Source organism: Plectropomus leopardus, chromosome 12 (assembly GCF_008729295.1).
Source record: "Plectropomus leopardus isolate mb chromosome 12, YSFRI_Pleo_2.0, whole genome shotgun sequence".
In the NCBI taxonomy this organism is placed as follows: Eukaryota; Metazoa; Chordata; class Actinopteri; order Perciformes; family Serranidae; genus Plectropomus; species Plectropomus leopardus.
In genome coordinates, this window is record NC_056474.1 from 17,875,540 (window position 1) to 17,890,701 (window position 15,162).

General features: G+C 41.4%; 1 protein-coding gene across 2 annotated transcripts in view; it reads left to right on the forward strand.

Moving 5' to 3' along the window:
* epha4b (eph receptor A4b) overlaps nt 1-15,162 on the forward strand; it is a 108,463-nt gene that overhangs the window by 18,732 nt on the left and 74,569 nt on the right. For both annotated transcript variants that reach the window (XM_042498541.1, XM_042498542.1), the window contains exons 2-5: nt 2,045-2,109; nt 9,278-9,478; nt 11,798-11,905; nt 13,636-13,987. In XM_042498541.1, coding sequence (XP_042354475.1) covers nt 2,045-2,109; nt 9,278-9,478; nt 11,798-11,905; nt 13,636-13,987 — 726 coding nt within the window. The remainder of the gene's footprint in view (nt 1-2,044; nt 2,110-9,277; nt 9,479-11,797; nt 11,906-13,635; nt 13,988-15,162) is intronic.

Here is a 15,162-nt window from a genome sequence, read left to right on the forward strand (position 1 = left end):
CGGCTGGGATTCAGTGAGGGCTGATGAACAGCATGGGTGCGAGGGGAAGAGAAAGAGGGAGAAAGATAGGAAAAGAGGAGGTTGAACCAATTTTACAGTCCCTTTGTTATAGCTACAGGCAGTATGGATACACAGAGGGGCTTGTAAACAGGCACTTTGAATCCTCTTCAATTGAGTGATTAGTCTAATTTGCATTCAGGAGGGCAAACTCTGTTTTCTTTTTACTTTGGAATAGTTTTTCCAGGTCACTGCTTATACAAAAAATTGAGGGAATATGAAAGCGTGCTGCTTTAAAGTGATGCAGTCGGTTTAAATTGCGTCAGGTCAGTGACTTACTCGTCTGATCTTGGATCTGTGGATTGAAAGCATAGGTTCAAAGATTTCGATAGAGAGAGGATAACCTGAAGGAGCCACAATGTGTGTGATTGAGAGAGAGTGAGAAGAAAGAGAGAAGCAGCAGTCTCTGCAGATGGATACTGATTAATTATTGATGGTCAGCGGTGTTGAAGGCTTGATTAGGACCTGACTGAGCCAAGCCTTAACGCACACACAAACACACACTCACACACACACACACGCACACAAATGCGCACACAGACAAGTGACACTCACAGGTGGAGAACCTCGCTCCAGAATCTGCGCAGGTTTTCATTATGCCTCCCACTGGTCAACCTGCCACCTTCCTCATTGTCACCTTCCTGCATCCTGCCTCCGTTTCCTCCGCTCACACACAGAGATCACATACAGGAAACAACACATGCAAATCTACATTCCTGCTACTGTTGCACTCCATCCTTGATGACATTTTTCTATTTAAACCCCAAGAAATCTTTTCAGTAGAAAAGTTATATTATTAAAGCCCTTTTCAGGCTTTAAATGGTGTTTAAAGGGTCATTTCACCCACACGAGAAAAACACTTTGGGAAGAACTAAGCATATGAGCATATATTGCTGTTGTCAAAGGTTCTCCAAGTAATCCATATATCACTTTGTTTACCGTTTCCTTGGAGGCATGGGAGAAAAACAATGTGCTCTTCACGAACTCAAGGTAACACAGCATGACTAAGTGACTCACAAATGTCATTTTATGGCTGAAGTATTCCTTTATAATAACTAAACTTGCCTTTTGGTTTTACATTGGACACAAACCTCAGTCTCCTGGGTGAAAGTCCTGTGCCTGAGCTGCCCACAATCCTAAAATCCAAATCCATCTTTTTTCCTCTTTATACAGTGAAAACCTTACATCAGCTGACTCTCTCTGTCCCTCACAACCGTTTAAAACATTAACAGCACACTCAGCCTACAAATTCACCACTGATAGCTCCCATTTAATTGAGTAAGAATATATGAAACATGGGTACAGAGTAAAAAGACAAAAGCAATTCATTTAGCCCCAAAAAAATGGCCAAAATGTGACTGCTTGTACTAAGAACCCAGATGAACAGCAAAGTAGATGGTTTGAGAAACATTTTGATTCATTTTATATGGCATAAAAACTTTCCACACAATGCATTGTAAGCACTTTGAATACAACTCGACCGCAGCCCCCCTCTCCCCATAAAGTACACAAGCTTCAAATGTTTAACGGCCAGTTTTTTTCAAACCCACAGACGATTGGTCTACATTCAAAAGAGAGGCTTTTGGGTGGAGTATCACTTCAGTGTCTAAAATGTAAATGTGAGTGTAAAATATACTCTTGCCTCTGTGTCTAAATGCTGTTACACTGACTGACTTTGTGTCCCCCTTGAACCATAACAGCTGCAGCACAACCACAGTAATCTTAAAGTTGAAATTATAGGTTCACCACTGCTTGTATTCCACTGCTGTTGTAGTGCGACACAACAAAAGACACCCTTGTATGAAACAAGAAAGCATCTTGGATTTTTTATATGGAAGGTTTTGATGTTGTGTGATGCTTTCAGGAAAGCAATATCTCTACAGTGTATGTGGAAAACATTGTTTTAGGGAAACGGGAATTGAGAAATTAAATGTTTTTGGTATGCGTTCATTAACAAGTTTGTTCTCTCTCCTCTGTGGCTTTGCAGTTACGTTGCTGGACTCCATGTCAGCCTTAGCTGACCTGGGCTGGGAGGCTTACCCTAATGAGGGGGTGAGTATATGCAGCACAACACACACACACACATACACACACACAAACAAAATTCATCGTCTCTTTATGCCGGAGCTGGGATCAAAAGTATAAATCTGATCACAACTAGTTGACGTGTTTTATTTTCAGCAAAGGAGCGGGGACTTGGAGGTAGCAGCAGCAGCACTGGAGTGTGTGTTTTAGAGAGCACTGGGTTCTTGAGCACTCCTTACTAAATCGGGAGTCTGCAGGGGGAATTTACAAATTATTTCCGCTGCGCTGAAACGTGTGGCACCAAAGCCTCGATTTAGTACGGGTTGCGATTTTTGGGGGGATGGAGTGAAAGGACAGGTTGGAGGGTAAATATTCTTACATAAGCGGAGATGTTGTGTACATTTTTGTGTTATTTGCATGCGTGTGTGTGTGTGTGTGTGTGTGTGTGTGTGGGGTTACATAACTAGCCTTTTGCAGGTATAGGGACCAAGGGAGTCTGGAGTGCAGCCACCATGCATCAGAAAATGACAACAGGGGAGTGAGAGGAGAGGCAGAGGGCGAGAGCGTAGAGGGGAAGAACGACAAAGTGCATTGAATAAAGAAATAAGAGTGGGTTCTGTATGTCAGGAGCTGTTGAATGGCGCTGAATTAATTCTATTTCCCCTTGAGTCGCACTTCCTCCCCACTATTCAGCATCAGTGTGTTAAATCGCAGGATGCCACACGCAGTTTCATGGTTGTGTGCAGCAGTGAGGCAGTTGAAGTGAGCAGAGCTAAGTAAGGTTGTTTTCTCAAGCAATCAAGGGTTTCAAGTTCCCTTTATTAAAATGCTCTGATGACTGTGTGGCCATATTGTGGATGTTTATGTTTGTTTTTCTTTTTTTCCACCAACATTTTTATGGAAGAACAGAACACGTTCCATCTGTGGTTAAGCCAAAAGGTTTAGTCTAATTTTCTAGTTACTTTTATTGAAAATATGGTTCAGTTTTGGGAGGCTTAATCATGGCCCCAGAAAAGCACATGTGTTGTTAGTTTACCCTCAAAGAAATGTGTTGACTGCAAAGTAAAATATATATAATAAACTCTGCCCTGTATATCTTCTTTCATGAGCTGTCAACATTGCGGGGATCTGGCATCTCCTCCCTGAATGCGTGCAGAAATTGAAAGGAAACCGACTCAACAGGCATCCACATAACTCCTCTGAAAAAATGAATAGGACAAATAGATTCCTGATAACACTGTTGAGACTGAGACATTGTAAAAACAAAAGTGTTTGCTTTGAATTTCTTTACTTGGGTCAGGCACACAAGCCTTATTAGCCGCTTATCTGACAAAGGAAATTATTAAATTGGTTAAAGCTGGTAAAGTCCTTGCTCTCATCGTGGTTGTTCTTATTTTGCCTCCTGGTACAACATAAAGGTGATATTATCTTTCTTCTAAATAAACATAATCCTGCTCACTCTTTTCAGTTTAGTCACTGACAAGTAAAAGGAGAAATGCAAAAGGATACATAGGATGAAATATCTGCTTCTGCTTCTTAAAATAGGTGCACTGTTACATTTAGTTAGCTATGCCTTTGCCATAAAATTAAAACTGTATTTCTCCTAAAGAGCTGGAGGCAAAGCACAGCAAATCAAATGCACCTGAAGTTGCAAAAACAAACAAGGACAGGGGAACTGAGAGGAATGAAAGGAGATTTTGGCAGACGAGATTCAGAAGTTGCAGGAGAAAGAAAAGGTGTGCAGTGTCTTATCAATGCTTTAATTAGATTTGTTTGTGAAGCTCCTAAAGCTTCAGTGTGCAGGATTTAGGGGAATCTATTGGCAGAAATACTATTCATAACACAGCTCTCGTTAGTGTACAATCACCTGAGGGTAAAAACTCTTGTGTTTTTGTGACCTTAGAATGAGATGATTATATCTACATAGGGAGCGGGTCCTCCTACACAGAGCCTGCATGTTTTTAGAGTAGCCTACAACGGACAAACCAAACACTGGCTCTAGAACGGGCCACTTGCTTTTTTACAGTCAGGTGAAGGCCCCTGTAGGCTCCTGTACACTCTTGGAGAGGGAAGGGTGAGGGAAGGGGTTTTCAGTTGGTTGTTATTTGCCTTGAACATTTCCCCTGCATCCTTAGGACAATTGCATGCTTTTATTGTGAAAGGAAATGCCACTAGTAAAGCAAACACAAGTCTTTGCAGCAAGATAGGGACTTTTTCTGTGCTACTGATGCTGTGATATACCAGTATTGATCAAAACCAAGACATTTTCATGATAATAACACACATAAACACAATAAAATCGATTAAAATAATCCAGTGCCTCTTCAGTCATTTCTGTCTTTCTGTTCTCGCTTTGTCTCCTTCCTCTGACATCATCTGTCTGCCCTTTCTCTTAAGAATAATTGCTCTTTTTTTATATACTTTTGTACAATTATGATTACAGACGCTCTTTTTACCTCCTTTCACAATTTTGAGTGCAATTCATATGAGAAAAAAAGAGACACTAAAAAAATATTGTTATTATGACTCTTAATAATCTTGTAGTAAAAATTTGATAGCCATCCCTATTCTGTCCTCCATGCACAGCAGTTCAGTGTTATATACTGCAGGGAGAAGTAAGCAGAGAGAATGGCTGTTAGATGAAGAGCTAAGGGATGACAACTTTTTACTGCGGATTGTGGCAACCTGCACATCTCCAACACGCCATCAAGGCAAACAACTTTTTCGCCTTGCTGCCTTATTCTGATGAAAACCAAAGCTAAATGCTTATCTTTATCTTCTTCTCTTTGCCATTCTCAGACAGATAGCACTTCTTGTATAATGACGTAAAACTCTGTCTCCTTTTTGGCCACAAAACAATCCAGCAAATTTGTAGTTAAATCTAACCTGGCGGCACACACCAGGAAAGCAGTATATACTGGTGGAGGCTGCAAATCCTGTTGGCAGCAGTATTATTTGTTTAATATAATTATGCATATGTCTCTAAATGAATGTGGTTAAGATTTATTAATATGTTTGAATCTAATGTAAGGGAGAGGAAAGGACAGAGAGTGATAGCAGAGTGACGCACTGAGAGAAGAAGGTGCCTGGGCTGTGAGATGGTCTTATGTTTCATAACAGGAGGATTATCTAGTTGACCTTTGAACTTTAAACCTGAGTATTAGTCTCAACGAGAGGCAATTCCCACCAATCTGAGACCACTGTCTACCTGAATTAGTCCAAAACCACACTTGACCCCTGGGGGTCACGCTTAATCCAAGCCGTGCGGGGCCGGATGTGCCTGAGACTGCGTGGAGCGACCCACTTCTGTCACCAGGCAGGGGTGTTCCTCGTGAGGGACACAAAACAGATACGTCTTAATGATGTTTAAAAATGGAGGGGCCCCACAGCATCTTTACTCCCCCAGAGCCCCCCCCCCCCTCAACCTCCTTCCTCTTTCTTCATCTTCCATCTCTGTTTTTCCCTCCCTTCTCCTCCTCTGCGCGCCCCTCCTCACTAAGCCAGAGCTCATTTCAGAGTTTGGGGGCCAATTATGTCCTCGTAGGTGTACCCATCAGATGATTGCAGAAGGAGGGATATTATGTTAAGCTGGTGAATGGTTGAACTTAAACCATGATCTGACGTCTCTGCTTCACTTCAAAGCAATCAAGTGGGCTCCGTGCTGATTGGCCGAGGTGATTGAGGGTTCAGGGAGGAGGGTTTCATTCTGAATGTTAATTAGTATTCAGGCTGAACCAACACAGGCAACAGTTTTCACTTCGTGTGTGTGTGTTTACAGAGTAAGAAAGAAAGGGAGCTTAAACACTTGCGTCTATCCAAACATTTTCTCTGTTGTGTTTTCAGTTGATTTTTCTCTCAAGCGGCTGGTGTATCGTTAGCAAATATGGGGGCGAGCAGGTTGTTTTCATGTTCATAAACACACCTGTGCTTTACACCAGGCAAATGTGACAATGAACAGACCCGCCAACTAGGGAAATAAGTCGCTCACCAGGAAGTGGCAGTAATCCAGCCACTCCAAACTCTGCCTACAAAGAAATAAACAAAGACATCATAAAGCCCTCTTTATCCCTCAATGACTATTCCCATAAATGCTTTAATCACCACTCCCTGGGGACTCAGCTTTGTGTGTTTGTGTGTGCGCGCGTGGGTGTGTGCGACCGTCCTGTGATGTCCGACTGGTCTCAGCTCTGCACAGATGGGTCTATTTAGCTGCCAGGCGCGCCTGTAATTTACCAACATTCATTCCTCTCCTCTCTCTCCTTCTCCCTCCTTCTTCTTTTTTGTTCTTTTAATTGAATCGAGTGCTCTCAGTTGTTGTGTGCACAGAATGTCGAACAAGACTCCAGTGATACATCCTTTATATATGTAATCTCCAAACTCTGAACTGGCTGTCAGGGACATTTGTGTCAGATGACTTCAGCAGCTTAAATAATTTTCAGCCTCCTTTTCTTCTTCTCCAGTCTTTCTTTCCGTTCCTGCAGCTGAAGGACTGCTTGGGTCAGGGTCAAGAGAGAGCTGGTTTTCTTCGAGCTCCAATTCATACACAGTAGACGTTTCAGTGGAGGCTGTGGAGGATTAAAAGCATCTGAGTGTGCGAGAGAGAACTGGAGGGTGTGAGTCTATGTGCGTTTTTTTTTATGTGGGTCTGTTTTAGCGCTCAGGACTCTGAGGTGAAATGCGTCAAGCTTTTGCCGGGTTGTTGGGCCGTCATTTCAGATTAACCTCAAGAATTCAACCTTAGCTTGGACTCCACTTGTCTGAAAGTTTCTCTTTGCCTTTTTTGCTGCTTTTTTTGCTTTTTATTGGCCTTCTCTTGTCTTTTCTCTTTTTTTTTATTTCTTTAACTTCACCTCTCGGTTCATCTACCGTTCGACTTTGATTTGAATTTAAGAGCACGTTAGGGATGACGGGTAGTTAGCCCCGTGAGTCTTTGTGCAGGCAGGTGTGTATGCACATGTGAGTGTGTGTATCATGCGTGAATCAGCATCTGTGTTCATACGGTTGGACTACTGTAAGGTGATATGTACTCATCACTCTGGAGCTTAGTTTCAGTCTTGAGATGATGACAGGAGCTCAGAACAAAGATGGTGGTCCTCTCATCCCTTACCACAAACTAGGACTCATCCAGCTTGTGTGTGTGTATGTGTGGTTCTCTGTGTATGTGGGTTTGGAGTGTGTGTGTCCAAGAAAATCCAGTTAGCTTCCCCCTGAATGGATCAGATATCTTAAGACACTGAAACCACATTGGTTTATTTTCATTTTTCTTCATGGAATAGAAATGTTCTCTCTCTTTGTGTGCGACGGTACGTGTGTGTGTGTGTGTGTGTGTCTGTCGGTGTGTGTAGATAGAAATGTTTTCCTGCTCATGCGAGAAGTGTTCTCAATTACTGCCTTAGTCAGAAGTGGAAACAGATGGTAGCAGATGACGGGAGACAAAGTAGCTCTGTCCTACCTACTCCTTCTTGCTTGCTCTTTCTCTCTGTCTCTCTCATGCACACACTCGTACCTCTTAAGAACTAAATCACGCATTCACTCTAGAAAAACATGCTCACTCTATGCACACGTGCAGCAAGGACAAAGACGGTCCTTCAGTCATCTTGACACAGATCATCACTCATATTCACCCAGACATGAAAACAGAACATGCAGGCTTAGAGTCGGTTTGCACCAAAACCACAGTTCATTGAACTTGGGCCCAGTTTCCCCAATAAGCAATCTTTGGACTGAGATCTCCTTTGTCCATTGACTGCCACTGAAATAAGACGATCTCACAGCTGAGTGGTGCTGTTATCGAGCCTGCCCTGTGCTGCCGGACGTCACTCTACCATTTGATCTTTGATTTTGAAATGTATGTTTTAGTGGAAGGGATTTCCCCGTCAGCACTCCTCAAACACTCACCTCTTCTCTTTTGCACTCTCCTTTTTTCCACTCCTCATCCTGCTCAGCCATTTCTCCCCTTTCCACTGTTTCCTTCAACTCTCTTTCCCTTTTAATACTTTTTCTCACATCCCTCTGAGTATTTTGCTGCTTTCTTCACACCAAGGTTTGGTGATTTGTTTGGATATACCATGCAACAGTAGCAATGTGTCCACTGGAGTTTTGGCCATACTGCTGTTCAGGGCTGGCTATGTAGTGATGTTACAACTAACAAATATTTTCATTATCAATCATTATCTGCCCATTATTTTCTTGATTAATCGGTTAATCATTTGCCCAATAAAATATCAGAAAACAGTGAAACAGCCCAAGGTAGCCTCTTCAAGTGTTATATTTTATCCGGTCAACAGTCCAAAATATCCACAGCTATTCAGTTTATATAATGCATGACAAAGAAAGCATCACATTCAAAGAGGCATGAAAATAGGATCTGTTGGGCTTTTTTGCTTAAAAATGATAGTTGTAAATTCAATTTATTGATTTTACGAACTCCTGCACTCCCAAATGCCAACGCTTGGTCAGCGTCAGAGATCGATGCATCTAAAGCTATGAGATGCACAAAGTGGTGGGACATTTTGACACTCAGAGCGAGAAAGCCTGCATGGGATGGTCAGGAGGGGAGGTGAATGAGTCAAACATATTGCGGACTTTTACCCTGGAGACGACTGTTTGTTTCCTGTCAATCAAGATATTTAAAAAACAACATAGTGCTCTAGCATGTGTAGCATACTACACTTGTGATGTACTGTATGTCACATGGCGTATGTGACATGTCATGTAACAAACCCTCTTATTTCAAGCGAAACCATGATGTTTTTTTCTAAACCTAACCATATGCTTTTGTTGCCTAAACCTGAGGAAGTAAACCTTAAAAAAAGTTTTACTGACGCTCTAAATTTGTCTATTTTGAAAAAAAAAACAAAACTATATGTATTTAACAAGCAAAAACTGTACATTTCCTGTGAAAATAACAGTTTAAGTTGAAAACAATGCATGTAACAAGCAATGCATGTAAATCAACATGCCCTCCCTGGATTTCCAAAACTGGGGATGGAGTAGTATCTAAAGCATCATAGTCTGATGTCTTGGAGGATTTTGGCAATATCACACATCCCTACTTCGCATCCTCCTTCTTTTTATCTGATACGTAAAAAGTCCTTCAAGATTTTTTTTGTTAAATAAACACCTTTATTTGTCATCTAGTAGACCCACTTTGCTTTTGTGTCCTTCTCTTTAAATCTCGTCTTTTTTTTCTCAGTGGGAAGAGATCAGTGTGATGGATGAGAGGAACACCCCAATGAGGACCTATCAGGTGTGTAATGTCATGGAGGCCAACCAGAACAACTGGCTGAGGACGCGTCACATCAGCCGTGAGGGAGCGCAGCGCGTCCACATTGAGATCAAGTTCACCCTGAGGGACTGTAACAGCCTGCCAGGGGTACCCGGGACCTGCAAGGAGGTCTGCATCCCTTTACTCACACACAGACACACTAGACAAGACATTAATTTTTTTTCAAGCTTAATGGTTGCTGGTGTGTAGCAGTGTGCACTCTGAATTGAAAAAATACACATTTCTGCTTTGGGAAATCAATAGCAGAAGGAGAAGTTTGATTTCGAACATGGTGGAGAGAGACACTGTTTGGATTCTGTGGTTTGTCTCAGAAAAATCACTTTTACAAAGCTACAAAATATCCTCTGGGTATACAGTGGTCTTAGCCTTTTGGACAAAACAGAGTTAATGTTCAATCAGTATTTATTAGATCCTTCACTTCTTAAATGTATATCTAGATGCATATTGTATTTTTCATGAAAACAGTTTAATTACAGATTTATGTCCACCCTACAGCTCACACAATCCAGTTGCCAAACACTTAAATTGGCGCATTAACTAATAACACTTGACTTCAGTTAAAGCTGCATGATCTTCAGATTTTATCAGATACAATTAGGCCTATGCTGTACTGTTTGCTTTTGCTGCTTCCTTTTATTGCTGCTGAAAATCTAGACACTCAAGACAGCAAACAAACATCAAAGGAGCTGTACATGACAATTAGATCACATCTATGAATCAAAGTAGACCTGGGATTGTCTACGCATGGTTCTCAACATGGAGGTGGTTGTCCCGGTGGCTAGCAGCTAACTATGGTAACAACAGGACATTGTTAACAACAGCAACAGTGCTGACAGAGCTAAAGGTGTTGACCTGGGGGGCAGTGGCATCGTAAGGCCTGGATGTTCAAGGCGTCCATGCCTCAGATGTTTTATAAATTGCCTAAATCTAAATATATAGGCTTAATAGGCTGTATATATTTTTCAAAACAGGAATAGGCCTAATAATGAAATGATAATAATCTGTCAATCCGTTCATGCTTGTTCTTGGAAAATTGTACTTATTACATTCCACCACTGTCAATATAAATACATTCATTTAAACATTTTTTTCAACTCAAGTCAACATTTTTTATTGATAGCTATTTTACTTATCACAATTCATAATTCATCTGAAGAGAAAAAGGGTTTTTAAGTACAAATAAGTTACTAAAGAGCATAAAAATAGAGCTTGTTCATAAAAAAGTGGTAACTGCCTTAACCCCCATATGAACACAGTGCGAAGCAGCTACGATTAGCTAGCCAGTAGGATATACACACACAGGGATTTGCATGCACTAACATCCACGCACAGCCAGACCTTCTACCACAACAAAGAACAGAGAAGCTCGGATTACAACACACAAAAAGGAAGCGTGACATCATTCTCTGCTCAGGACGCCATTATGCCACTATATCTTTATGTAGTAAAAAGTTGTTTGCTGCTGTATAAATGCTCTGAATGTTGTAGACAGCATTTCAAAAGTAAGTGGGAGTAAAGTAGAGCACTAGAAATGTACTTTTTGATTTGAGACAAAGTTAAGCATTTATTGCTTGTAAAAGGCATGAAGCTAGTTACAGAATACTTCTGAAATGAAAAATAAATCACTGAGAGTGAAGGCCTTATGTCCACCCATTTCACAGAATATTGGATAATTTCAGTATCACAGTGTGGCTTCACATATGTTAACATACTTATTAATGAGAGGCCATCAAACGGCAGTATCTTCTGCATTTACGATAATTACTTGGTATGGAATCAATGTTTATTCCGCTCATTGTACTACATGGCAGTGCAGAGCAGCTAAAAGGGGATTCTGAATACTTTTTGTGATTGTATTTTCCAGTCTTTCCATTCAGTACTCACTTGACACTAACGCACAGATGGAAGTTCACTTTGATGGCTGATGAATAGATAAACAGACAAAAGGCGGGAAAAGAATGACATGAGAGAATAGCTGCAGAACGAAACAGACGACGCTCTAGAGACTTCTTTTGTGGTTCCTCGTATATTTTAACTTCATATAATTTTTTTTTACTGTCCCCCGTTCGCTCATATCAGCCTGATATCACTGCTCAGCTGTATTCATTTCTCTCTACTTTGTCTGCCCTCTGCACCCTTTTCACTCTCATTATATCTCTAGAATGAGTAGTGGAGATAATATGAGACAGTACAGAGCTGCACTTTTCATGAAACTGCAGACAGTGTTGCTGACTGGCCATCGAGACAGATGGACTGAGATTTGAAGAGAAGCAGCAGAATAGCTAGAGAGCTATGGGAGCCTTGTTAAAATTTCACATTGGATGGACTCTCTCACTTTCATCTGTCCTGTTTTACTGTGTGTTATTCTGTTTTGTCTGATAAGTTCAATTTCTATAGTCTGAAGGGTGATGGATGTTTGTCTTGCAGACTTTCAACATGTACTACTACGAGTCCAACAATGCCAACCTGTGGTTCATCAAGGAAAGCCAGTATGTCAAGATCGATACTATCGCTGCAGATGAGAGTTTTACACAGGTATGGAAACACACACACATATATAGCCTATAGCATACGTACACAGAGGCACTTACATGTAGTGTGTAGACCAGTCAACCACAACATTAAAACCACTGACAGGTGAAGCGAATGACATTGATCATCTATTTACAATGCAATGTTCTGCTTGGATAGCTTGGGTCCAAACCAAAGACCGTTTAATGTACTCAACCCATCCAAACACTGTTACAGGCCAATAACCCTCATTGCAACCTAAGTCCCTGATAGCAGTTACTGTCTCAACAAGACAGTGCACCATGCCACACCGCAAAAACTGCTCAAGAATAACCCGAAGAACGTAACAAAGAGCTAAAGGCACAATTCCCAAGATTCCAATTCGAAGGAGTATGCATGGGAGGTGCTGGTACCTACGTCCTAGGTCCATGCCTTGACAGGTCAGGTAATCTGTTGAGGCATGGACATAGGACCTCTAGGGTACTAGAACGTCCCATGGATGCACTGTCAGATTGAGATCTGGGAAATTTTGAGGTCAGCTTGACCCCATCAGTTGTTTGTCTTGTTTCTCGGGCCATCCCTGGGCAATGTTTGCGGCATGACATGGTGTACTGTAGGGTTGCAGCAGTATATCAGTTTCAAGGTATTTCACATTTGATAGTTATCATACTATGGTTTTGGAAAAAAAGCAAGTGGATGGAGATCTCACCTTTATTTATATTCAAAAGAGAGACTTTTTATAGATACTTCCATTGAAAGAAAAAAATAAATAAAAGTAAAGAAATGCTCCTCAACCGAAAAATCTGTTATTATTTCTTTAAGAATCATAGTAACTGATAATGAAAATAATTCTGTAACACCATGAAGCTGTCATACTTTCTGAGACAGGTTATCGTACAGTGAAAATCTAATACAGTTGCAACCCTTACACATTGTCCTGTTAGGAGGGCCACTGCCATTGGGGACTGCCGTTGCAATGGGGGGGTGTACTTGGTCTGACACAGTGTTTGGGTGGGTGGCATGTGAATTTCAGTACCCAAGGTCTCCAGGCAGAACACTGCATTGTAATGAGATGATGAATGTTATTCGCTTCACCTGTCAGTGGTTTTCATGTTCCGTCTGATCAGTGTATACAACATTTATACATACACTGTTACACACTCGCACATGTTTATTGTGTATACATCTACGACATAAAATAGGGAATTACCAAAAGCATAATTATGCAACAGGATTAGATAAATTAAGATTTCTGAATGACCTTGTAACTGTCACTATAGTGAATGTGACTTGTTTTTTGTGTCTTCATTAAGGATATTATTTTTTGTCCTCCTTCTTTAAAAGCAAAAAAAAAAGTGGTAAAAATGTTCCATTGCAGCTGAATGCTGGTTTAGTCCTAGACTTTGTTTTCTATATTTATTTTGGCATTACTGTCTGTTTGCATGTGTCCATTTGAATCTCTAATAGAAGAGTTGCATTCCAAAATTGTAATATATCCACTTTTTGCCACCGCCTCTTAGAAAATAACTCTGGGTTTGAATATGGGTTATATTTGAACTTGGTTATCTTATCCCATTTGCTGCCAAATTGTCAGGGTTTTGAGGACATAATTATTTTTGCCTTGCAGTCGCTAAGTTTCAGGCAGCAACATTGTACCAAAATAGAATAATACGTTTTTAGACTAAGAAAAAAACTATTGAGTTTGAATGCTCATATTAAAATGAACTGACATTTAAAATGTCCTTCTTCCGCAGGTGGATGTTGGCGACCGCGTGATGAAGCTGAACACGGAGGTGCGTGACATAAGCAATCTGAGTAAAAAGGGTTTCTACCTGGCCTTCCAGGACCTGGGCGCCTGTATTGCTCTGGTCTCGGTCAGGGTCTTCTACAAGAAGTGTCCCCTCACCGTGCTCAACTTGGCCCAATTCCCCGACACAATAACGGGCGGAGACACGGCGCTGGTGGAGGTCCACGGTGTGTGTGTGAATGCCTCTGAGGAGTTTGAGGCTCCAAAGATGTACTGCAGTGCAGACGGAGGCTGGCTGGTTCCCATCGGGAGGTGTGTGTGCAAACCAGGTTTCGAGGAGAACAAAGACGTCTGCCAACGTGAGTGGGGATCCGGGGACGTGTGTGGGATGTATTGTTAGTGTGTAAATGTGGGAATTTGTGTGAGAATAACAAAGACAGAGAAGGACAAATTTAGAGAGCAAGAGGAATGTGCATTGTGCTGCTTTTTTTCTTTAATGCTTGTGTGTTTAAGGAAAGTGACTTTATTATCATACATTTTATACCTGAGAGCGTGTTGTATAGTGTCTGTCTCTGTATACACAAATCTCATAAACATTGGCCTTCTGTAATGAAAGAAACCTGAGTGTCAGAGTATGATGTGAGCTTTCAAAAGCATGCTTTCAAATGAAACTCAGCAATCATATTTATTCCACTCTCTTAGACTTGAATATATGATATGTAAATATGTGTGTGTGCATCTGCTGAAGGAGTGTGTGTGTGTGGAAGCATTTCGGCATGCTATGAATTCTGCTGTGAAATTCAGAATGGAATGACAATGACTGTGTATTTAGGTTACCGATGTGTGTGTGACTTGTGTGGGTGTCATCGCTCCGAGTGACTTTTATACTGCTCCCAACACTGCAAGGACAGTTCTTGCAGAGAAAAGGGTAGGAGTTGCTCTGAGGCATCTTCTCTCTTTTTTTTTATTTTGAGTGTGTGTGTTTGTCAGAGCTGAATATCTCATTTTCCCTGCTGAGTATGGGAGAGTGGTACGAGCGTATGTGAGAAAGTGCTTATTGATGTGTGTTTGTGTCACAGGAGAGGAAAAGGTATGCCTTAGGAAGCAGATTATTGAATCGTAAAACTCCACAGATGGCGTGTGCAGTATGTGTGCATTTGTATGTGTGTGTACATACTGTGTGTGCAGGCATTTGAGAGCGCAAGCTGTATTAGACTCACACCATCACCTGTCCCCACGGGCTTACTTCCTCCCCGAAAAGAAAATGGAATCATAGATATTCATCGCTGCAAACTCGGAAATCGGTGCACATAATGCAATTTCAGTTGTTTTGGAGAAGCAGCAGCCAAGACGCCCAGAAAACTTGGCAGTTGGGCCTTAGAGACAAGTGAATAAGAGCGGAAGCTGTTTTTCTTTGCAGCTTGCATACTGGTAATGTGCACAGATTGTGGCAGAACTCTGGCTGCATCTCAATCATGAAAGGCCGGTTGTTGAGCCACATGTCTGTCTTGTAAGAAACGACGCGCTGCGGTTA